The following is a 26,706-nucleotide window of genomic DNA, read 5'->3' as shown; positions in this document are numbered from 1 at the left end:
TTTTTGCCATGATGTAACCAACACAGTATCTTAGTGGCATCATATTAATTTTCTCTAAAAAATATATACATTCTGTCCTTTGGATTTTATTGTTTGGGTAAAATATCTTAGATTTGATTTTCTCATCAACAGTTTTATTAAAGAATACTCTTCTTCTTAGGTTGAGTCAAAGTCTAACTCTGTTGTTAAAAACATCTTTTTTCAGAGTTAAGCTGAAATATGTAAAACTAAAGAAATACCTGAAGGAAATATGTGAATCTGAAAAGAAGGCTCGTACTCGAAACCAAGAATATTTAAAACGATTTGAGTGTGCTAAAGCTCATGTTGGACACTTTACCACAAATATAGAGAAGCTTCACGAACTGAAGGTGATGTCTTGTTTTGTAAAATCTTTTTTTTTTTTTTGTACTGGAGATTGAACCCAGGGGCACTTAACCCTAATCTTTTGTAGTATAGTGTAGTATCCTGTGCCATGTCCCCAACCCTTTTATTATTTTATTTTATTTTGTTTTTTTAAGACAGGGTTTTACTAACTTACTACGTTGCTCTAAGCCATAGGGAATACAGGCTTACATCACTGCACTCAGCTAAATCTTTTTCAGATTAGTGGCAGTCACTAATGTTCAGCTGTTTGTGTTGAAGACTAAGTATCAGCTTTTTTCTGTAAATTACCACATGACCAATATTGATCTTAAACCTTTAAGTTATGTTTTCTAATATTCCTACTATAGTTGAAGAATTAATGGAATATTTACAACATAGGCAAGGTCTCTAGTCAGTACAAGGTATAGGGTCTAACGTGGTATTTATTGAAGCAATCATTGAATGTGAGCAGCATTAGGGTTTCCTTTAGAAATTTCTTCCTTCTTAGAAAAAAATCATTTTTATGTGGTCTGAGCTCTTTCAGGTCAAATGTGCACTTGGGAAGCCCTGAGGATTCTTTCATGCTCCTTGGCTATGTGACCTAGAGCAACTGGTTTCTGAGACCATCTCTGATTCGGGCTCCTTATTCTTCTCCAGTATTTGGCTTCCTGCTACTCCACAAATTATGCTAAGTGTGGCAAGCCAGGAAAGAGGCATTCTTCCTTACTATTTTCCCTGATTAGGCATGATACCCAAATTAACCAAATAAACACTAGTTACAGGAAAAATTGGCTTATGTATTTCCCTTTCTTTTTGCTCTAGCAGATTTTCACTAGCTTAATTTTATTGCAGAAATTTCAAATATACAGAAAAATCATAAAAGTTCTTTTAATGAGCATTTATGTATTATCTACTTAGATGCAACAACTTAAATATTGGCTATATTGCTTTTTGCATGCCATTTGTATTTTTTTTTTTCTTTGAGCCATTGCAAGTCTGTTGCATATATCATGACACTTTTCTCCTGAGCACTAGAGTGTGGATCTCCTGAAAATAAGGGTGGGCTTGTACATAATCATAATGCATTGTTATATAAGAAAATTAATACGAATTCCATAATATGATTTAATATATATAGTTCATATTAAAATTTCCCCAGTTCTCCCCAAAAGTACCTTATATTTCCAGACTATAAGCCCACTGTTATTTGTTGTATTGTGTTGTTATTTTTTTAAATTTTTTAAATCGGATTTCATCTCCTATGGCCTGCCACTTAACATTTTTTCTTTTTCCATGACATTGGGTATTTTGAAAGTAGGTCAGCTACTGACCATTGTGAATTTCCCCATTTTTACTGTAAAATGGAAATGTGTTTGACACCAGCACTACCCAACTAAAATTTCTGCAGATAGAAATGTTCTATATCTATGCTAATGCTAATTCGATGGCTACTAGCCATATGTGGCTTCTGAGCCATTAAAATGTGGATCATGACACTGAGGACTGTATTTTTAATTCTGTTAATTTTAATTAATTTAAGTAGTTACAGGCAATATTATACTTACCACAACATCCCATAAGGAAGCCCATGATATAAGATAGTCCCACCTTAGTGATGCTGACTTTGATCTTCTGAGTAAGATAGAGATCTCTAAATGTGATCTCTATTGTTCAGCTTTGTAAGTAGTAAATTATCTGTGGAGTAATGTTTTGGCATCACTGGACTATCGTGTTCATCACTAGAATTTTATCTAGTGATTTTGGGATCTGTTAATAAATCTTGCCTGAATCAATTATTACAGTGGAGATTGTGAAATGATGATTTTTCTGTTTTTATCTTCTGGTGGCTTACTTTTCTATAACAAAGAACATTTTCTTCCCTCCCTCTACGTATTCTCATTCTTTTTTTTTTTAAAATATCACAGTGGACTTATGAATTCCTTAATCAGTATATTATCAATTACTATAATTATTTTTTGTTGCTCCTGTTGTCCCAAACTTGGCTAGTGGGAGTCTGTTTTTAGGGTGCTGGTTATGGAACCAGCATTTTGTGTATGCCAACCTCACGTTCTACCACTGAGTTACACTTCCAGTCAATGGGAATCTCTTTAGATTGACTCCTGTGTCCTTTTGACAAAACCCCTTAAATTCCAAGCCTTCTTTGCTTTAAACATAACAAGATATTTCAGGTTGCCTAATGTTTTCCCTGTCTTAGAAATAGATATTGCCTTTTACCTAGAGAGCTATGGTTGCTCTAAGCAAGGAAGGGTGTTTAGCAACCAAGCTCTGGGGGTTAACTGTGCTCAATCCATAGCAAGTTTTAGCTACAGCACTTCAGTTTTGTCTCTTACTAGTATTCAAGTAGAATGCTTAAATTCCAAAAACCACTTTTTGGAGATTTCACAGAGAAAAGTGAGAAAAGTGTCTACCAGAAAAAAGTGGTAGACAAAACAGGGAATTTTTACCTTCCCAACTGAATAAAGGACATAATAGCAAATGTCCTCTTACTTTCATAAAATAATAATTAAATTATATTTATTCAAATTAATAATTAAAATAATTCTGCTAATGGCTTAAAAGAACAGATCATGTAGCTACAGTTGTGAAAGACAAGAGTTCTATGAAAAACTGTTCTGTAACCATCATCCTGAGTCTAAAGTCAAGTGCTTATTGTGTGTCCACAAAACTAGACAGTGGTGACAGCAACTCAGCCAGTGATACCAGTAGTTCAGTAGACTGGCCACTAAGCATAGGTTCAAGTAGGGGATGTTGGTCCTTTGTGTCTTCTCATTTCTTTCTGCTTCTTTTTTCTATGCCAGTGTCTGGTAGTGACCTTAGATATGATGGAACCACTCATCTCTTGTTAATGCTTCTGCATTCAGGTATCAGATCTTTACCTTCTTTGTAGGCCAACCTCAGATAAATCGTAGGAGAATAGTGTCCATAGTGCTTTGCCCACACACCCCAAAGTGCCAGGGATATTTCCCCCTGAGAAGTGTACACTTAATGCAAATGAATTCCAAATTGGTAGAATTTCAGAAAGTGAAACAAAGTAAAACAGTGTGGGAGAGGTGGGTATTTTGCTCGAATTTTACTAAGATTTCTCCTTCTTTATAGAAATGGGATGGGCCCTCCTTAGTACCTATGTAATGTTAAAATATTTTAAAATGGGATAAAAGCTGAAAAAGAGTTTCAGTTGATTTTATGAATCATAATGTTTTCTGGGGGCCTATAATAATTTTTAGGGCTTGCTAAAGATATTGATCTTTTAAAATTGTTTTGAGAATATTTTGTGGCTGTGTTGCCACTTGTCAGACGGATGAAGAGGATGAATAAACTCAATGCAAGAATGTAAATTTTGCCAGGCACAGTGGCACACACCTGTTATCCAAGCAACTTGGGAGACTGAGGCAGGAGGATTGCAAGTTCAAAACCAGCCTCAGCAAAAGCGAGGTGCTAAGCAACTCAGTGAGACCCTGTCTCTAAATAAAATACAAAATAAGGCTGGGGATGTGGCTCAGTTGTCATGTTCAATCCCTGGTAAATGCACCCCGCCTCCCAGAAAAAAAAGAGAAAATGTAAATTTTAGTATTAATAGTGCTGGAAGATTATGTCTTTCACTTCCTCATTCTGCTCCCCAGAATGCTTATATAGAGGGGACCCCAGTTGGTCCTAACTTAGAGCAGTTTTTCCCAGGTGCCCTTTGTCCTTGTCTCAGATTGGATTCTCCCTAAGCAAACCCAGAGATGATGACTATAAGTGGTTTATTTGTAAGATTAAGAAACATCAGTAGGCAATGAGAGAAGTGAGGCAGGGGAGGTGACAGGGTATGTTATTGAGCCAACTTTCACAGTAGGCACAAAAGCTTAAGCATACAGGGAAATTGGCAAGTGGTTGGAAGCATTTGGAATATGTATACAGTGGCTCCTGAGCAGCATGGATTGAGAATTGATAGGTGGAGGTACAGGGAGTAGAGAGCCAACCATATGCCCCTGTGAGCAGAGCAACCTCCCCAGGTTCTGAGGAGGCACAGAGACCCAAATACTGGAACTTGGGAGCACCCAGAAAGGTCCCAGGGACAGGTGTAGAGCATTGCAAACATCTGCATAACTTCCCTCACAACAGCAGTGACGTGCATGGAGCTGACACATCAGGGCATTCAAGAAGGGTCCCCTTACTGGGTGAGAGTTATCATCTTGTTATGTTTCTCCCCTGCCTGAAATGCTGTTTCAGTATTTTTAGGACAAACCCTAGATGCTGATCTCTGCCTGCATACAGCCCATCTATCCTCAGTCTTGCATATAAACACACATGTGCGCATGCTCTCCTTCTGCCTCTCCTTGTTTCTCTCTCTTACACAAGTATACAGATGTGTACAATTTTCTGCCTCCTTTCTCCCTGACATGTCCCCATCTCCTTATTCCCATTTCTGTCTCTCTCTTTCATCTCTTCCCTATTTCTGTCTCCTTGCCTCTCCCTATGCTCAATACCCCACCTCTTTCTCCCCAAGGTCCTCTAGCTTGTTCACCTCCATATCTTCCCACTGTTTCTATACATCTTTTATCTCCTGTACACATGTGTACTTGCTTTCTCTCACACTCTCTAACATGCACATATGTACACACTCATACTTACTCACATGCATCCTCAGTACTTTAAACCTGCTGAACAATTTAGATTTCTTTGAAATTTTCACATTATCTTATAACTGTTTTTCAACTAGAAGGTCTTTATGCCCTGATCTGCCTTAAGTCTGTGTCATAATTAGTAAGCACTTCCTTCATGGTATTATAATTGTTTACATGTCTGTTTTCCCATTTTGCATCAAGATCCTTGTCTTGTTATTTCAATGCTCTCAAATGTCTGACCCAGAATATGGCATGCAGTAAGCACTCAGTAAGCATTGAGATTCCCCCCTTGACTGAAAATTAATTCCACCATATTTTTTGTCTCTTTCTCTTATGGACCATGAATAGCTATGAAAGAATTAATGTGGAATTGATTATACCAAATGTTATACCTTCCCAGGAAGCATTTGGGCTTAATAGCAGAGACATCATGAAAATATGTCACTATTAAAAGATGTGATTCTCCTTGAAAATTCTGTCATTAGGTTATCTGTGCTGAAAGGGGATAAAATTTGAGAACAGTTCTCTTGAGTGCTCATTCAGATTTCTACTAAACATTATGGCAGACATTGTGGGCAGGTCACAACATTCAGACTCCTGAAGGACAAGATCTGTAGCAAATCCTATTCTTTTATCAACTAGTATGTCTTGCCTGTTAATAGTTATTAACTGAATAAATAAATGTTCCCCCAAATATTTTGGTAAAAGTTCACCATCTAGAAGGAAGCAGAGAAGAAAAAAAACCTGTGAATTATAGTCTCATATTTTGTATTCACCCAAGAATCAAATCAACTTACTTAATAAAACCCATTTTTTCAACTGTAATATGAGGAGGTAGGTCCAGCTGATCTTAAATATCTATTCAATTCAACTACTCACTTTTCTATAATTGAGAATTACTGTGCAATCCCAAGGACCAAGTGAAACAAGGAAGCTAGTGGTGGAATCATCAGGCAAACAACAGTGTGACAAAAGAAAATGGAGGAGGGAAAGTAAGAATATAGAAAGATGAAGGAAGCAAAAAGGAAAATGGGATGGTCACAGAGACATATATATCCCAGTGATTTGAAACATCTGCAAGAACCTTCATCTCCTCTTCCCATGTTCACAGCTTATTGTTAACAGATTTTTGTAATTAAGCTAAAATAAATTGTGCAGTGAGGTACTAAATGGGAAGATCCTTTTAATGTTTAGGTGGGCAGCATCAAGCCAATATCATGAAGCAGTACAGTAATAAGAAGAATGAGTTACCAGGTGGGCTAATTCAATGCTCTTAGGTTTATTAAAATAGCTTTCATTTCCCAGGTTGAGGGCAAAGATGAGAGGATTATCCTTACAGGAATCAGACAGTGCTACTAGGGCATGGGTTGTTTAGCTCATGAAGCAACAAATTTGACCATGAAAAGTTTAGGTCATGTGGCAGGAAGGGGACAGGAATACATTCTAACCCCTGATGTATTGTGAAAATAGAAGAAACACAGAGGGCCTGATTGGAGAAGAAATTAGGAATGGAATGTTGAAAGACTGACGGTTAGAGATAGAGGTGCAAATAAGGTTATATGTACTCTGATGTCACATGAGATGTTTGTAACTGGGAAAGTCTTAGAAAGATTAATCTACCTAGTATTTTCCAAACTTAAAAAAAATCTTTAAAGTAGTAGAATCCTTTGTTTATAATGCAATTAGAATGAAGTGGGACTAGGGAATCTTATGGTCCAGCAGAGCCTAGTTGAAAACCCCTCCTCTCCAGCTTTTCAGAAGGTGGATTTTATTGTTAATAACCAAGTAAAAATAAATGTATAAAAACAAAAGGCAAAAAATAAATAAAAGGCGAAAGAGGAGAAAGTACTTTTAGGTAGTGATGTGTCTGTCCTCTTAGTGGTTGCAGAGTTATTGTTTTATCAATTTGCCAGTAGTACAACTCTGGTTTCAAAATACTTTGTACAGTTTTTCTGTGCGTTAGTACTTTAGAAAGAGTAACCTATAGTTTAGTAAAATTTTCAGATATATTAAGAAAAATCTAAATTGGACTCTTTAAGATACTTTTCTTACTCTTTTTATTTTCCTTGGTACTGGGAGTTGAACCTAGGAATGCTCTCCCACTGAGCTACATCCCCAGCTCTTATTATTTTTTATTTTGAGATGATCTCACTAAGTTGCCCAGGCTGGCCTTGAACTTGTGGTCATCCTGCCTCAGCTTCTAGGGTAGCTGGGATTTCAGGCACGTGCCACCATACCCTGTATTTTTTTTTAACTATTTTTTATGAAGCCTTTATATAGTTATCACTTTTATTTTGCTTCAACAAAATGAATTGAATAAAACTCATGTTTCTATAAGAAAATGCTCTATCTTTGGAAGGTATTACTTAAATGATCCCATAATGAAAATATCAGGTACAAAGCCCACTGATCTCAAAGAGCAAAAGGAAATGTTTGTAGCCACAAGAAAAAATAATTTTAAAAAAATCTCTAATTAGATGTTTATATCGTAATCTAGTTAACCTCCCTTTTTAAAGATACTTTCCTTTGGAATCTGTAAAGTATGCCTGTTTAAGGCACTTAAAGTTAAAAACTAAACATCTATAAATTTAAAGGAGCAGCTGTAAAACACAGAAATGTAAATTGTATTTTCATAATTGCCTTATTTGTTTATCTTTTATTGGTTTATTTTATTGTCACTTGTACTGGCTTTATAAAACTTTAGGTATCTATTTTATCTATTTAGATTATTACTGCCCTTCATCATGTTAATAACATTTTGCTACAGAAAAAATGCCTATTATTAAAAAGGGGGCAGCATATAATACCTTTTAAAATATTTTGAGGGAAAGAAATCAGTTTTGGCCATTATTGCCTATGCATTTTTTGTTTGTCAAAACAAAGCTTAGGCCTGTTTACCATTCAGACTGAGAACTGATGAAATAGCTTTCTAATTTGATTATCTCATAGGTGTGTTTCTTTTTTAACTTTATTTTTATGTATGTTTTTATTGCAGTGAGCAGCTGTTTTATTTAGAAACTGTTCTGATACTTATCTGTGATGGAGCACAAGCAGTGACTTTTTTAAGGCTTTAATTACTAGTGTACTGAATCAAGGTGCTTTTTCTATGCCTTGCATTTAAGAAAAGTCATTTAATGATTTAATCATTTCAATCTATTACAGTGTGGTAATGATGCAGACATTCTTAATGTGGTTATTAGTACCAGAGCAAACTTGATTTTTAAGGTACTGATGATTGACTGCAGTATAATTCTACTTTAAGTTGATGTCTAGCAAATAATATACATAATGGCTGTGACTGTTAGGACCATGATATAATGTAGATGTCATGTAGATAAAAATCAGTTGGACTGATTTTTTTCCCCTTTAAGATATAACTTTTCAAAGAAAATCTTTGATGTCAAATGTTTTACTTTCATAACCAAGTAACTAGATTTACATGATAATATAATGAAAGTATCAAGCTGTTAAATATATCAAAGTTTTATTCCCTAAATGGATTTTAATAAGTGAAACTCCATCAATCCTTGTTTTATTTCAAAATATATGTAAAGTTTTATTGAATTCAACTTTTTGGTATATGTTACTTTTGAAATTGTCTATTTTTCTAAGATAAGTTGAATTTCTTGATAACATCAGCTTTTACTTTCTAATTTACTATTCCTTTTATGTTATTAAGACTGCAAGATATGAATAAGTTCTAGTTAATAATATCCAGCACAAAATCAAATTTGTTTATATTTAGATTGAATATGAGTCTCAACTTAAGAAGATGCAGCTACTCTCAAAAGATAGACTGGGAATAAAGGGTGAACTGAAAAATGAAGACAGACAGAAGGTAACAAATTAAAATGATAAAATTTCTATTAACAAACATCTTTTTGGTTAAACTTTAAGTGATTATTTAAAGATTTTTACCTATTTCCTCTTGCTTTAATGTCTAACTTTAATTAAATTGGCTGAAAGCAATCACTTTGGGGTTAAGATTTAGATTTCCAAGAAAACCTCAGGGTTAGTAGGTAAAATTGTGTTTTTCTAAATAATGCTTTGTAACTACTTTTTCTTAGTTTGAGAAATGTTTTCAATGAAAATGTGGTATTTTGATTCTTTCCTTTATATATAATTTTGTACATTTTAACCTTCTCACAGAGAAAGTGGAAAGAAGAGATTGCATATCTAAGCAATAGACAAAAAGACCAGCAAGGAATACTTAAATAAATTCTGCTATGTATCTGCCATAATGCAGGCTTCTAATCCTCCTGCCTATCTCCATATAAATGATTCTGTTCAAGACCATAGATGTTTTCTTCACTAAAAGCAGTAAAGCTCTTTTAGATGAAATGTCTAAAAACATCTTGTAATAACTTGGAGCATGCTGGCAAGAGTAGTCACTTGTGACTATATGTGAAACCCCCTCAGCCAGTCGATATTGTAATAAGCAAAAATGGTAGCATCACTCCATTATTCAGAAAAGCCAACAGCGTGCTTGTTCCTTAGGCTGCAGCATTCATTAAGAAAAGCTTACTGGGCTGAAAGCTGGAAACAGATGATAACGGGATATGATTTTCATATTTAATGCTTTCCTTGGAAGAGTATGTGTGCTACAGATTGATAGAAGAATCAACTGCTACTTTACTAAAAGACTTTCAGGTTTGCCCTATAGCTACCGATGGAATCATTCAGCCAAGAAATTAACTTTTTCTCCTTTTACCTGCTTTATATATCTGCTAAGCAGGCTGCCTGGCTGCCAGTAAATGTTATTATGCAGTTAACTGTTTGGTATTTAAGACTCTTATCAGAAAAGAAACAGAGGCCACACTATTTTGTTTTTATAGTAGGAGGAAGGTTTTAGTTTTTCTTTCTTCCGTGCATTAGCAGGCATTAATCTGAGTTTATAGGAAGTTTTAGTTTTTCTTCCCCATAGATTAAAAAGTTAAAAAACCTAGAATTTAGAGCATTCTTTAAACTGTAAGATACAAAACACCAAGCTCCAACAACCTTGACCTATATAAAAAGGCCTTTAATGATAAATGATTTATATGCCATTAGATGTAGGCCAAATGTGGTATGATGTGATAGACTTCTAAACCATTCAGCCAGTTTTCCTGTTTGACATTCAGTCATGAAATAATTGACATGTTTTTAATCTACAACTTAGCATGTTCTTTCTATGCCATTTCTGATAGACACATTCTTAGTATGGCAGTGTCAATGGTACTTAAGTAATGTGGGAGACTTTTTTTCTATTTGCGCTACTTTTTTTTCTATTTGCACTACCTTGCACAAAGTTATGGAGTCTTCTTTTAAGTTATATTTAAACAGAAACAAGAGACACAGTGCTGACAACACTGTAAAATGTTTAATAACTAGAATGAAGTTTTTCCCTTTTGATTGAAAATTGTCATCTTTGATTATTAAATCTTTGACTATTTGACTGTAAGAATCAATTAGGTAACATTTTGAGAAACTTATATCTTGCCTTTTTCAATTTTCTATTGATGTTCAGTCAATTAAAAGGTAAATACATTGCAAAAAAAGTCATGACTTTGTTAATTCTTATTATACACTAATTCCCAGATTCTTTATAATATGAGTAATGTTGTATTTTTATTGGAAATCCAAGTTCTTTTTCTTTTAGTAGTCTTATGAATTAGCCTCTGAGCCTAGTGTCTCTGGTCTCCAAGGACTTACCTAGTGCACATACAGTCTCACTGACTGAATTTAGTATATAGTTGTTGAGCAACTGTTCTGTTTGAGAAGCCACAGTAGGTCCCTCTATAAATGTCACAACTCTTGCTCTCAAGGTGTTTTCTCACAAAGCAGTACTCTTTCTAAGGCACAGGATAGTGTATGATAAGTGACAATTACAGGGAACAGGCATGAGCAACATGAAGAAAAGTGGGACTGCTTCTTTTGCAGTGAGTGGAGGGGTTGGTGCTTGAGCAAGCATTGAAGGATGAGTAGAATAACGATCAGTGGAGGTGTGTAGATACTCTAGGAGTAGGAGATGTTTTAAATAAAGAAGTAGAAATAGGAAAGACCAGAGGGTAGTTGTCCAGTCTACCTGAAATCTAAAGAGCTTGTAGAAATGGACAGATAAATCTTGAGACTTGGTACCTGGAACTAATGCCCCAGGCTCAGGAATTGAGATTTACTCCTAGAATTATCATTGTAAGAGTGTGTATTGGGGCAGATGATGGAAAGACTTGTGAGTACAGTGGTTCTATTATAGGACTAAAGCTGCAGGAAGATGAGGCTAGCAGTACAAAGCAGTATGAACCTGGGGAATGAGTGTGTAGAGCTGAGGAAATCAGGGACAGTGTGAACATGAGGAATTAACCAAGGGCCTGGATTTGGGGTGGTTGTTGCAGGGGAAAGCACTAATAAGAGGGGAGGCTGTATCAAATTAGTGATGATTCTGAATCATAAAAAGATAGTTTTAAAAATTTAGCAAAAAGCAATGACTTGCATGCCAAGAAGAAAATCATCAAGTAGTGGTTGTCAATTTTTTAAATGTAAAACTCTGGCTCAGTTTTGTTGTAAGACATCCATTGTTTGCATGCATCCAGTGGCTGCTCTTTAGAGTCACATATTCTCTTAAAGGGATGAATAACTGGTTATCATCCCCCAAGTTTATTTGCATTCTTTTATAAAAAATGTTTATTTGCTTTTTTTTAGTTCTACATGACAGTAGAATGTATTTTGACATATCATACATACATGCAGTATAACTTCCCATTTTTGTGGTTGTACATGATGTGAAGTTACACTGGTCATGTATTCCTATATGAACATAGGAAAGTTATGTCCAATTCATCCCACTGTCTTTTTCCTATTCCCATCCCCTCTCCCTTCCCTTCATTCCTCTTTGTCCACTCTTAATTTAGTTAGAAACTTAAAAAAGTAGATAGTGAAAAGACAAAGTCAAGGCCTTATTTGAATTCTCATAAATTTTACTATAATTTAATAATCCTCCTCTCTATTACATATTGTTATTTTTTTATTTTGGGGTAAGCTCTAATTCTGTTTATCCGTAGGCATGTTCTTTGACATGTTCTTCTGATTGCTGAGTGTTTTGGTATGAGCTGTGATTAGAGAATATATATATAAAAACATCAAAACGTATGTAGTCATGGCATTTTTGAGTGAGAGTATAAATTTTCTATTGTCCTGTGACATATATTCTATTAGAAACAGAAATGAACTGATAATACTCTGCCAGGGCTGGAGAACACTGCAAGATCAGGGAATCTCATCACAGGACTAAAGTCTGCTTGGGGAGTGTCCCCTCCATTGTTGTAACCCTACCTGCAAGGATCATGGGGAGAATGGCTGTGAAGGTTGTTACTTCTACAATAGGTAGTGACTTTTTCTGTGTGTTAAGTGCTACATTCACATTTTATGTGCATCAATTCTAACCCTTTCACATCTTTATTTTATTTATTTATTTTTGTCTGATGCTGAGGATTGAACCTAGTGCCTCGTGTGTGAGACAAGTGCTCTACCACTAAGCCACAAACCCAGCCCAATTCTAACCCTTTCAATAATCCTGAAAATAGATGCTATTATTATTCCTATTTTATAAGGCTCAGAAAGGTTAGTTAACTTGCCCAAGGCTACATAACTAAACAGAGCCAAAATTCAAATCCAGAACACTTGTGCTATTAGTCACCTTGCCACAATGTCTTCAAGGTAGTATGAAGGCAGTGCTTTTCAAAGTCAGGAGAAATTCCCGTTGTGATAAAAACAACTTTAGGGACTACATTTTTTTTTTAATTGTAGTTGTAGAGGACAAAATGCCTTTATTTTATTTTTATTTTTATGTGGTGCTGAGGATCAAACCCAGTGCCTCACACGTGCTAGGCAAACACTCTGCCACTGAGCTACAGCCCCAGCTCTAGGTACTACTATTTAACCTAACCACAGGAGGAAATGAAATAGTCTCCCTTGGTGCTGTAAGATTCTAATTGAATCAGGTCAACCATGGCAAGCAGAGTGCCCATTTCTAAACTGCCCAGAAAGGAGCATCCAACCTTGTCCAATCAGAAGAAATACTTTCAGCTCAACTGAAGAAGAACTTGAAGAGAGAAATCCTGAATAGTCATCAAAAACAGATGTATGCCTTCTGTGCAGGGATGAGCCATGCAGTAGCTTTAACCATGAATTTTAACTTGTCAGCAGAGGTGACTGAACTGCAACCAGGAATAGCCCTACTGTAGGAGAGGCATCAGACAGAAAGTGACACCCCAGTATTAGATGGCAAGAAGCATTCTTTCATTCCTAATAGGTCAAGACTGCTTCTTTCAGAATCTGAGCAGTATTTATAAGACCAGAGCAGCCACTGTAGGGCAAAGCCCGTTGCCTATGGGTAAAGGAACAGACATCTTTATATAAAGTGTCCTAAAACTATCCTGCAATATCCCCATTGAAAAGCAAATGACTGAGGTTAGAATTCCCTGGAAGTATATCCCAAGATAAGAATTTGAGTGCAAACAGTTTATTTAGTAGGTAGTCCCAGGAAGTACATACAATGGAGGAGGGAGTAATGTTGACACAGGGAAGAGAAAGAAGCCATTGGGAGTGTGTAATTGAGTAGATCACCATTGTGAGCCTGTGACACTCAGATCCACAGGGAACCCTGGAATACTGTATAGCATGTGCTCCAGAAGTATCCTATCCATGAAGAAGGCAAGAAAGGTGTTTCCCTTCTAACTCAGCCACTGAGTGATGTATCTGGCTGCACTACCAGCTGCTGCATGGCTGCTGACAAAAGCACTCAGGACAAGAGACACAGGTGTTTGAAGGACACTGTGTATGTATTAAGATGATGAGGGACCAGGGATATGGGCCAGTCTTTCTCATACCTACTGTGGGAAAGAACAGTGAGTGGAGGAAGTAGAGTTGAATTATTAGAGTTATCTATGCAAGGCCAATTTCTTACCCTACCAACTCACAGTGCTGCCCTCAGAAACAGCCTCCTTGAATCACTGCTCAATTTTAAATAATACAAAAGCTCTCAAATGGAGTTCTAAGCTACTACCTTCATGGGGATGACAACCTTCGACCCTCAAAGTTATGGCTGTATTTGACTTTGAGCCATAACAAGTAGAAAGGTTTTCTTTTTGTATTCAGTGGACGTCTTCTACATTAATAGCATTTTATTTATATGTTTTGGTTCATAAAACAATGAAAAATGATACCGAATTATACACATAGTTCCTCAAAACTAGATGCCTTAAAACTAGATGCACAGACCTTTTTTCTAGGAGAGGGTAGAAAGTGCTCTTCTCACAATTCTCTAGATTATGAGCTGTTGCAGGGCAGGGCCTGGGCCCTTTCCGCCTGCACCAGCATGGCCTACTAACATGAAAAGATGAAGAACTGAGAACTGTTCTCTTTGAATGAGGTTTGTGCCTTATTTCATGTGGAGCTGAAAGATAGATGAAGTTTGGACTCTTCTTTCTTTGATTCCTTTTGGGGATACCTTTGAAGTAGCTGATGGAGAGTATGGCTCAAATTAACAGCTAATATTTATATTAGTTTTTGTTTTATGTACTGTTCTAGGAAATATGTATATATATATATGTATATATATATATATATATATATATATATATATACACATCCATTATAACAACCTTACAAAATATATACTATTTTAATACTCATTTTATAGATTAGGAAATAGGTACTCAAATAAATTAAGCAACTTGTCTCTGAGTCACACAATTAGTAAGAGGTAGAGTTAGGAATCACATTCTAGCAGACTTGTCTGGAAGCTTTTGTTGTTGTTTATTTAAATTTGTTTTCTATTTTTTTTTATCTTTTAGAAACATTTTTTTTGGGGGGGGGTCTGTGGCCTTAAAAATTTGTAGGCTCTGAGGATGTCATGTGGCGGCAGAGTGCTTGCCTGGCATATGCATGGCCCTGGGTTTAAGCCCCAGCACTGCAAAAAGTAAATAAATAAATAAATAAATACTTCTTGCCCCCCCACCCCCCAAAAATTGACCTACTTTTCAGTTACTGGATGAAGTCATTTACTTTGGAAAATAGTGGAATAGGGCATTTCTTGAAAGAATTTGTTTTCTGTCATAGTCAAAAATGAAAGAGGGCTTGGGTTGTGGCTCAGCGGCAGAGCGCTCACCCACCACGTTCAAGATCCCGGGTTCAATCCCCAGCACCAAATAAAAAAATAAATGAATAAAAAAAAATAAATGAATAAAGATGATATTGTGTCCAACTAAAAAATAAATACTAAAAGAAAGAGAAACAGATATTTTAAAAACAGCTTTTGAAGGAACATTTGGCTAGGTAACTATCTTCTTTTGCTCTCCTTAGTGTTAAAATACATGCGACATGTTTGTTAAATGAAAGAGGCTCTCACAAGTGAGAAAATTATTCACAGATATAAGTACATGATATGGAGTGACAGAAAAGGAGAGAAAGTGAATGAGAAAGTGAAAAAAAAGTAAGTCAATTTAGCAAGAGGAAAATGCATTTTGTGGAAAATACTGTTTCTTTTGATAGTGCAGAAGATTAGAGAAGTTCCACAGGAGAACAAATATTTATTTCTTATTCTTCAGAAAACTTTCCAAATATCATTTGCTTATATTTTTTCACTATATTTTTAGAAAGAGATATTTTCTAAAATATCTGAAATCTAAAAATAAGTGTTACTGCCTAGAAATTTTGGGGGAGTAATCTGACAATGACCATCATAATTAATATACACATATTTTGTCCTAGTAGTTTTGCTTTTGATCATCTATTCCTTAGGAATAAGAACTTTAGTTCAAAATGACAAAATATCCTTTGTCTGTTGTAGCATTATCCATTGTCTCAGAAAAATGGAAACAGCTGTGCACGCCTGTAATCCCAGGGGCTCGGGAGGCTGAGGCAAGATGATTGAGAGTTCAAAGCCAGCCTCAGCAACTTAATAACAACCCTAAGCAACTCGGCGAGACCCTGTCTCTAAATAAAAAATAAAAAGGGCTGGGGATGTAGCTCAGTGGTCTAGTGCACCTGAGTTCAATCCCCAATATCCCAGAAACAAAACAAAAAAACATGTAAACAATCCGAAAGACCAGACATAGAATTGGCTGAGCTGAGGGAGAGGATGGTACATCCTCATGTTCTGGTACTCTGCACATATTAAACAGAACCAAGTGTATTCCTCTTGATCAAGGCAGGGCAGATGTCCAGGGTATATTGCTAAGAGAGAAAAGCAAATTGAAGAGGGCTATGAATGATTGTGCATGCTCTCTCTTTTGCACAAATGCCCAAACCCTTATCTGGGGAATTAGGTTTATGTGAGTTTGAAGAAAAACATGAAGGATAATATAGTAAGTGTTTTGGCTTAATTATCTCATGGAGAGGAGTGGAGAGATAAATAATAGAACTTGTTCTTTTTTTAAAATTTTATTTTTTTAGCTGTAGTTGGACACAATACCTTTATTTTATTTATTTACTTTTTATGTGATGCTGAGGCTCAAACCCAGCACTTCACTGCCGAACCACAACCCCAGCCCCTAGAACTTGTTCTTTACATACCTTTACATTGAGCCTTATTTCTATAACTTATTAATATTAATAAAATAGTTTGTAGTGCTGCCATGACAAAATACCACAAACTGTGTAGTCAAAACAACAGAAATTTATTTTTCACAGTTTTAGAGGCTACAAGTCCAAGATTAAGGTGCTAGTAGGGTTGGTTTCTGGTGAATTCTCTCTCCTTGATTTACAGACAGTGTTTTCTTCTATTGTTCACACATGGTCTGTTCTCTGTGTGCACACATACACACAAAGAGAACACAGTCTGATGGTGTCTCTGACTTTTTAAATAAGGACATTGATCCTTTTGGATTAAAAATCCCACCTTTATTATCTCATTTAACATGAATTACATCCTTAGGACCTTTCTCCAAATAGTCACATTGGTGAGGAGAATTTCAGCATGTGAATGGGAGAGGGAGGTCACAATTCAGTCCTTAACAATGGTAAAGTAAAATATTTCCTTTGAGACTGTGACATGTTAGTTATTATTAAGGGATTAAGAAAAAACAAAAATTTACCAATTTGACTTAAAGACTTGCTTACACAGAAATTAAGAGTGATAACTTGTACTATGTGAAAAACTGAAAATTTTGTCTAATAGCTCCATTTCATGCCTGTAGAAACAAATATTAAGACAAAATTTAAATTTTCTTAGCATTTTGTAAAACATGAACTATATATAGCAAATATATTGTTTCAAGGTGAAATAATGATGATGATCTACCTACTTGGAATACTGAATAATAACATTCATAATAAGACATCATTATATCAATTCTAAACTTGCTAATATCTCCTTGTTTGCTTTGCTGTTATTTTCCCCAACTTCCAACATTTTGGGGGGTGTGTACCAGGGACGAATTCAGGGGTATTCGACCACTGAGCCACATCCCCAGCCCTGTTTTATATTTTATTTAGAGACAATGTCTGACTGAGTTGCTTAGTGCCTTGTTTTTGCTGAGGCTGGCTTTGAACTCAAAATCCTTCTGCCTCAGTCTCCCAAACCACTGGAATTACAAGCATACAACATTTTTTAAGAGATTGAAGATGGATAATTATGACAGGAAAAGAAAGAACTGACCTAACATCTTGGATTATAGATGTAGCATTAGCATTCAACAATCAAAAGTAATGAGGGCATGGAAAAGATAGTCTGACCCTTAAATACTGATATATGTAACTTCTTTTCTCAATAACATTTTTCTTTCAAAATCTTTTGAATTCCTAATACTATTACAATGTCAACAATGATGTAAACATGGCATTCTCTTTTCAGTTTCAGACTGCTCTGAGAAGATACATAATAAGGCTCAGAATTTAAGATTAAAGAGTACCTTATTTCTTCTTGTTAAGAAAATAACATATTAGACTATTTTAAAAAGAAAAGACACCTGTCTTAAGACTTGATCTCAGCAAATGGGAAAACTGTTAGCCTACAAAAGCCTGGCTTATATTTTATAGTGTTGAGCCAGTACAAAAGTATTAGCAGTTAATTTTTTCAGTTTTCTCATAGATTTTTAAATAAAGTTTTAAATAATTGCTGGAGATAATGTAGAATTTACATTTTTAGTAAATTTATATGTGGTGGAAAGGAGTTTTATAAAAGTTTTTCTTTAGTATGTGACTGTCCTTACACTATTTGTTCAAAAGACTTTTCTTTTCCCCCTTGTATTATCTTGACTTCTTATCAAAAACCAGTTCACTATAGACACATTTATTTTTTTAAAAAACATCTATTTATTTATTTATTATTTAGTTGTAGATGGAAAACAATGCCTTTATTTATTTTTATGTGGTGCTGAGGATCGAACCCAGAGCCTTGCAGGTGCTAGGTGAGTACTCTACTGCTGAGCCATAGCCCCAGTCCAACACATTTATTTCTAAACAATCAATTCTATTCCACTGTCTGTTTTTATCCAGTACCACATAGTATAAAATTACTCTAATAAGTAAATTTTTGTAGTGAGTTTTAAAATTGGAAAATGGGAGTACTACAACCTTTTTCTTCTTTGGAATATTGTTTTGGGTATTCTGTATTCATTGTATTTCCATATGAATATTAGTATCAGCTTGTCAGTTTCTGTAAAAATGCCAGCTAGGATTTTGAATCTGTAAATCAATTTGGTGAGTATTGTTAAGAGGACAATATTTTGTTAAGAGGACAATTTTTTCTACTTGTTTAGGTTTTTAATTTCTTTCATCACTGTTTCGTAGTTTTCACTATACAAATCTTGAACTTCTTTGTTAAATTCATTCCAGTGCATTTTATTCTCTTTGATGCTATTGTTAACAAAATTGTTTTCTGATTTCCATTACAGATTCTTTATTGATAATGTAAAAAAATTATTTCTACTTGTATATTGGTATTTATATGTTGATTCTGTATCCTATAACCTTGCTGAACATGTTTTTACTTCTAATAGTTGTGTGTGTGTGTGTGTGTGTGTGTGTGTGTATTCCTGAGAATTTTCTTTATACAAGATCATGTCATCTTCAAATAAAGGTAGTTTATTTGAATATGCCTTTCTCCTCCTTCTCCTCCTTCTTCCTCCTCCTCCTCCTCCTTCTCCTCCTCCTCCTCTTCCTCTTCCTCCTCTCCCTCTCCTTCTCCTCCTCCTCTTCCTCCTCCTCTCCTCCTTCTTCTCCTCCTCCTCTTCTTCGTCCTCCTCCTCTTCCTCTCCCTCTCCCTGTCCTCCTTCTGTTCCTCCTTCTCCTCCTCCTTCTCCTCCTCCTCCTCTTCCTCCTCCTCTCCTCCTCCTTCTCCTCCTTCTCTTCCTCTCCCTCTCCCTGTCCTCCTTCTGTTCCTCCTCCTCCTTCTCCTCCTCCTCCTCTTCCTCCTTCTCCTCCTCCTCCTTCTCCTCCTAGTCTTCTTCCTCCTTCTCCTCTTCCTCTTCCTCCTTCTCCTCTTCCTCTCTTCCTCCTTCTCCTCATCCTCCTCTTCCTCCTTCTCCTCTTCCTCTCTTCCTCCTTCTCCTCTTCCTCTCTTCCTCCTTCTCCTCATCCTCCTCTTCCTCCTTCTCCTCTTCCTCTCTTCCTCCTTCTCCTCTTCCTCTCTTCCTCCTTCTCCTCCTCCTCCTCTCCCTCCTTCTCCTCTTCCTCTTTCTCTTTCTCCTCCTCTTTCTCCTTCTCCTCCTCCTCTTCTTCCTCCTCCTCCTCCTCTTCTTCCTCCTCCTCCTCTTCTTCCTCCTCCTCCTCCTCTTCCTCCTCCTCTCCTCCTCCTTTCCTCCTCCTCTTCTTCCTCCTCCTCCTCTTCCCCCTTCTCCTCCTCCTCTTCCTCTTCCTTCTTCTACTTCTTTTTTTTCCCCTTCTTCTATTTCTTTTTTCCCCCTTGCCTTCCTGCCCTTGCTGGGACCTGTAGCACATCATTAAATGAAAGTGATAAAAGGGGTATTCTTGTGTCAATTCTGATCTTGAGGGGAATGCTTTCCATCTTTTACTATTCACTGTGACTATGTTTTTTTCATAGATGCATTTTATCAGGTTGGGGGAGTTCCCTTCTGTTGAGGAATATTCATCATGAATTTGTGTTAGATTCTGTTAAATGCTTTTTCTGTGTGTATAGACATAATCGTATTTATTCTCTTTATCCAATTAATAGGATATATTTCTTTAATTGATTTTTTAAAATCTGAGAATATTTTTCCTATTTTGCCACCAGATTTATTTTATTATTTTATTTTTTACATTGACAGGTAAAATTGTATATGTTTGCCATGTACAGCATGTTGTTTTTGAAGTATATATGAATTGTAGAGTTTATTGATTTTTGTATGTTGAATAAAGATTGCATTCCTGGGTAAAACTCCTATTTAGTAATAATGTGCAATCCTTTTTATATGTTGCTTGATTTGGTTTGCTTTATTTCATTAAGAACTTTTTATCTCTATGCATAAGAAATAGGGCCCTGCAGTTTTCTTGTGACATCTTTGAGTTGGGTGTCAAAAACCAGCATGATAAACTGGGCAAGAAATATTTTTTTCTATTTTTGGAAGAGTTTGTGAAGGATTGATTTTAATTCTTTAAGTATGGGTAGAATTCATCAGTGAACCCCTTTAGTCCTGGACTTTCTTTGTGCAAAGTTTTTGATCAGTAATTAAGTTGCTTAACTTCTTATGGGTCTATTCAGATTTTCTATTTCTTGAGTCAGTTTTGATAGTAACTTTGTAAGATTTTTATCTGATTTGTCAAGGTGGTCTAATATGTTGGCATACATCTATTCAAGATTTCCCTTGTAATATTTTTTATTTCTGAAAAGTATGTATGCATTGTTTAAAAGAACAGTCATGTTCTTTTAAAGTACATTCTTTTAGTCTCTGGCCTCAATTGAAGTGTTTAATACATTTATGTTTAATAGAATTACTGGTATTTACCTATTTTGTTCCTTTATTTCTCCAACACTACTTCCTTTTGTGTTAAACAGAATATTCTAATGCACCATTTTAATTTTCTTATCATTTATTTTCCTATTAGTGCCCTGGTATTTCAGTTAGCATATTTTATAGTTTGGATATATTTGAGTGTGTTTCCCAAAAGTTCATTTGCTAGAAGGTTGGTCTTTAGCATTGTGGTATTTAAGTGATGAAACCTTTAAGAGGTGGGACCTAGTGGAAAGCTAGGTTAGTGGAAAGTTAGAGGGTGCTACCCCTGGAAAAGATTGTCATTGTTGTTGAACCCTGGTTAATTTCTGTAAGAGTAGTAATTTATGAAAGCAAGCATGACTTGTGAATATTTCCTGACTCACCATGTGATTTCTGCCCCTTATACATGCTTTCATAGTGATGCCATTTACCATGTAATGTAGCCATCGTCACAAGAGCCAATCATATGGTAACACCATTCTCTTGAGTTTCCAGAACTTTGGTATAAATAAAACTCTTTTCTTTATAAAGTAGACAGCCTTAGGTATTTTGTTATTGCAGTAGAAAATGGACTAAGACAACATTTATAATAATCTAGTTTGTATTAATACCAACTTAATTTCAGGAGCATGTAAAAACTTTGCATCTATATAACTCCATTCTCTTTACTTCTTTGTCATATTATTATAATACAAGCTATAGCTTTGTATCTTACAGTTACATATTTTTAAAAAATTGTTTTTAGTCATTGATGGTCATTTATTATTTATTTATTTATATGTGGTGCTGAGAATTGAACCCAGTGCCCCACCCATACTAGGCAAGTGCACTACCACAGAGTTACAACCCAGCCCCTTATATGTTGGATATTAATACAGATTTATAATTATTGTTTTACAAAGATGTCTTCATATAGGAGAAAAAAGTTGTAAAACAGCAACAAAATATATGTATATCTCATCACCTTTTGTATTTACCAGTTCCTTTACTAGTATTCTTTATTTCTTAATGTAGATTTGAGTTACTCTTGAGTGTTATTTTATTTCAGCCTGAAGTGTTTTTGTAGTATTTCCTTGGGCAGGTATGGTAGTAACAGAGTCTGTCTTTGTTTATCTAGGATTACCTTAATTTCTCCTTCAGTTTTGAAGGAAAGTGTTGGCCGGTATAGAATTCTTGATTGACAGTCTTTTACTTTCAGTACTTTGAATGTGCCAGCTGACCTCCATGGTTTCTTTTTTGTGAGTGGGTGTTACTGGGGATTGAACTCAGGGGCATTCAACCACTGAGCCACATCCCCCAGCCCTATTTTGTATTTTATTTAGAGACAAAGTCTCACTGAGTTGTTTAGCTCCTCGCCATTGCTGAGGCTGGCTTTGAACTCACAATCCTCCTATCTCAGCCTCCCAAGCTTCTGGGTTTACAGGCATGCACCACTGCACCCGGCCCTCCATAGTTTCTAATGAGAAATCAGCTTTGTCCTTATTGAGGAATCCTTGGATGTGACAGCATCACTTCTCTATATTTGCTTCCAAGATTCTCTCTTTGAGGGTTGGGTATAGCTCAGTAATAGAGCACTTTTCTAGCACATACAAGGCTCTGGGTTGCATCATCAGCATCATATATACACCAAAAGATTCTTTGTCTTTTAGTCGTTCGATTATGATGTGTCTAGATGTGAGTCTTTATGGGTTTCTCACACTTTGACTCTATTTAGCTTCTTTCATGTGTAGCTTATTTTTAATCTAATTTAGAAAGTTTTCTTTCATTATTTTTTCATAACTCTTTCCTTTTCTTTCTGAGACTTTTAATTGTATGCTTATGTGTCTCACAGGTCTCTTGAGGGCTCTATTCATTTTTCTTTGTTTTCTATTCATTTCTCTTTCTTTTCCTCAGACCAGAGAAATTCAATATTGCTGATTCTTTCTTTTGTCTAGTCAAATCTGCTGCTGAGGCCCTGTAGTTAATATTTCATTCTGGCAATTGTACTTTTTAACTGCATAAATTCCACATTTATATTCATTTCTATGTTTTATAACTTAGATTTCTTGTATTAATTTTTTTGTGTATTTGTGTGCCATGCTGGAGATGGAACCTAGGTCTTGTGTATACTAGGCAAGCACCCTTAACACTGTACTACCCTCAGGACCTATTGATATTTCTTTATTGATAATCTCTATTTGTACATTATTTTCATACTTTATGTTAGTTATTTAGACCTGATTTCCTTTAGTTCCTTGAACATATCTAATATAACTTTTAATGCCTTTAGTAAGTTTAATACCATACTTAGGCTTCCTGAGGAATGGTTTCTAATGACTGCTTTATTTTCTCCATGTAAGACCCGTAGTTTCTTGTTTCTTTTCATTTTTCCTGCTTTTTTATTGAAACAAACATTTTAAACAATAAAATGTGACAATTCTCCCCTTCCCAGAATTGTTTTTGTGTTTTTTGTTTAAGTGACTTTCTTAACTAACATGTAAAATCTGTATTATTTTTCATGTCTGTTCACTGACGTTTCTGTTTAGTTTACTTAGTGAGGGCAGGTAATGACTAGACAGAGCTTTCTTTAATACTTGGAACTAGAATTCGCATAGTCTTTGCCAACAGGCCCTGATGTATGTTGGGGCATATTTTGTACACTCATCCAGTGAGCCCTACCTTAGTCTTCACTTCCTGCTTGTACAGTGCTTCAAGGCAAGCCAGAGGTGAAAGTTTAGGAACTTCTTGAAATGTTTCCTGAGCATAAACACATCCCTGAGCATAAACACATCCCTGAGCATGTAGGTAACCATCTAGATTCCCAGAAATAGGTTGGAGCTTTTCAGACCCTCCACATGGCAGCTCTTTCACTGGATTTTCCTTTAAATTTTTTTTTAAATACATGACAATAGTGGAATGCATTACACTCATTATTACCCATATACAGCACAATTTTTCGTAATTTTGTATATAAAGTATGTTCACGCCAAATTGTGCCATTATACATGAACTCTTTTTTTGGCATGATAATTCTTAATACACATATATACTACAATTTTTCATATCTCTGTTTGTATGTAAGGTATGTTGACACCAAATTCAAATCTTCATACATGTATTTTGTATAATGTTGACCTTCATATTCCACCATCCTTGCTAATCCCTTTCCCCCGTCCCTTTCCCTCCCACCCCTCTTCCCTATCTAGAAATAATCTTCCTCCCATGCTCTCCCTCCCTACCCCACTTTGAGACACCCTCCTTATATCAGAGAAAACATTTGGCATTTGTTTTTTTGGGATTGGCTAACTTCACTTAGCATAATCTTCTCTAACGTTGCTGCTGGTTTTCATTGTGAGTACAAGTTTTGAAGTTTACTGGAGACCTTTGGGGAAGGAATGGGAATAAGATAAGTTAACATACCATAAAGCTCTCTGTTATTATCAAGATACAGCTGTTTTTCTTAAATGCACTCCCAGGTTGCTGCAAGCCTGGTTAATTTCCAGAGTTCTGAAAAGTCATTCTGAAAAATTTTTCCCAGTATTATCATCTCTTTTGTGGAGCAGAGAAATTTTAGAGGTCCTGATTCTACCACTTTCTCTGATATCCCTGTCATTGGTTGGTTCACATCAAAGTTATTTCTTTTACTTTTGCATAGAAAAGACAGTGTATTTGAAGAGAAGCAAGATCTGGATTGTTTCAGCTGTGTGTATGATATTTTCTCTCTTAATAGTTGACCCTTGGTTTTTTCATCTGCAGAGGTGTGCAAATACATCCCCCTATATACTCTATTTACCTCTGTGAAATAAATGTTCTTATATGTGTGGAAGTGTTTTGGTTCCTTTTGAAGAAAAGCACTTAACTTTCTGAAGTCTTCATGCTTGTTACCTCTAGTTCCTCTTCCCTCTATGCATCCTTGATGAAGCCAACAAACTAGTTGCTTCAGTGTCTCCTTGCTCTCTCTATATATCTCTGTAAGAGATTATGCTCATTCTTCCTATACACATGCCAATAAGTGGAAATTGCTTGAAATTTCTGTAAAATTACTTGAAGATGGTCAGGAAAAGTAGATATTGTTTACAGTTGGACTATAAATTATGAATATTTTGTACATGATCCAATATATTTTAATTCTTTCCTTAAGGCTATTATTAGAATTTTTTTTAGAGAGAGAGAGAGAGAGAAGAGAGAGAGAGACAGAATTTTTTAATATTTATTTTTCAGTTTTCGGTGGACACAGCATCTTTATTTTATTTTTATGTGGTGCTGAGGATCGAACCCAGCGCCCCGTGCATGCCAGGCGAGCGCATTACTGCTTGAGCCACATCCCTAGCCCAAGAAATTTTTATATTACTTATAATACTAGAAATAGAACTTTGAAACCTCCAATAGTTTTTTGTATACCCATTCCCATACCATTTTTTTCCTTTGATCAAGTTACTTTGATCAAATAGCTCCATTGAATCTGAGCTTCTCCATGGAGTGCTTTTAAAACTCATAGCTTCTTTTGTTTTGTTTTTAATTGTAAAATCTATACATATCATAAAATTTACCTTTTTAATTTAATTTTAAGCATGCAGTTTAATTATATTAAGTACATACATTTCTTTTTTTTTCAAAAAAATTTCATAGTTTTTTGGCATTAGTTGCTTTGTGGATCACATTATTATTAAAATTAAATAGCATGGACTGTACTGTTTTTGTTCATCATTACATGGGGAGGAACAAGTTTTATAAATTATGGTAAGTGCTGATTTCCATGGTCATGGTTCTTTCATTTTTAAAAACAATATGATTGAAAAAAAAAAAACAACCTGATTGTTACACATAATGTTTAACTCACATCTCATTGCAGGTTGCAGTGCAAGCAAGAATTAACTTGGGGACAACTGTGTCAAAAGGATTGTATCAACCAGCAACAATGTTTATGGGCCGCCAAATGTCAGCCGTCTCAAGCCTTGGAGCTTTCAGTATAGAGCAGAAATCTCCCCAACCCACAAAGAACTTTTCAATTCCTGACCCACATTCACACCAACAGACAGCCCAGAGAAGCAATGTGACAGACAGCTGTGTAGTACAAACTAATAGTGACACAGAGTGCTTAAATAAGTCTGACAGAATAGATGGAAAGACATCTCTTCAGATTGGTGAGAAAACGCCAGTCACAGCCAGTGTATTGTCTGAGGAGGAACAAACTCATTGCTTGGAGATAGGAAGCAACATACATCATAGCAATGGTAATTTATCAGAAGGCAAAAAGTCTGCTGAACTTCATTCCTCGTTACAGAAAAGATTAAGTCCAGAGAACAGGACCACTGATTTAAAGTGTGACAGTTCCAGCAGATCAGAGGGATCAGAGGGAGAAATACTGACACGAGAACATATTGAAGTTGAGGAAGAAAGAGCCAGCCCGCCTGTCTCTGCGATATCAGTTTCAGAACACTGTGCATCTGAAAATAAGTGGTCTCAAGAGAAGCATTCTGCTTGGGAAGGTTTCTCAGGTGGGGTGAGAGGCTGACTGAGTTTGCAGATTTTTGTTAGTGTTTCATTTTTCTGGGTGTTAGTGATCTTACATAAGGATAAAATATACTCTATTTTTTTTTCTTTACCAGAAACCCAAATAGTGATTATTATGTGAATGAATTCAATTTTAATGAATTCATAAATGTGTACATGTAAATGGTATTTTACAGTTAGTTTACCTGATAATTTAAACTCACTATGATTTTTAAAAAATATTTTAAAGTATTTTTTGAGGGTGGAGGGTGTAGCTCATTGGTAGAGCACATGTTTAGCACATGAGGCCCTGGATTTGCTCAAACCCAGCA

At 35.7% G+C, this 26,706-nt stretch overlaps 1 protein-coding gene across 4 annotated transcripts in view; it reads left to right on the top strand.

The window, feature by feature from the left end:
* Positions 1-26,706, top strand: part of Kiz (kizuna centrosomal protein) — a 123,044-nt gene that overhangs the window by 8,042 nt on the left and 88,296 nt on the right. For 2 of the 4 annotated variants that reach the window (XM_005334611.5, XM_021732736.3), the window contains exons 3-5: positions 206-368; positions 8,737-8,829; positions 25,734-26,379. In XM_005334611.5, the coding sequence (XP_005334668.2) occupies positions 206-368; positions 8,737-8,829; positions 25,734-26,379 (902 nt within the window). The remainder of the gene's footprint in view (positions 1-205; positions 369-8,736; positions 8,830-25,733; positions 26,380-26,706) is intronic. The other 2 variants (XM_040274459.2, XM_013362539.4) reach the window with 2 other exon arrangements.

Source organism: Ictidomys tridecemlineatus, chromosome 5 (genome assembly GCF_052094955.1).
Source record: "Ictidomys tridecemlineatus isolate mIctTri1 chromosome 5, mIctTri1.hap1, whole genome shotgun sequence".
NCBI classification, from domain to species: Eukaryota; Metazoa; Chordata; class Mammalia; order Rodentia; family Sciuridae; genus Ictidomys; species Ictidomys tridecemlineatus.
This window is presented reverse-complemented; position numbering and strand designations above follow the sequence as displayed.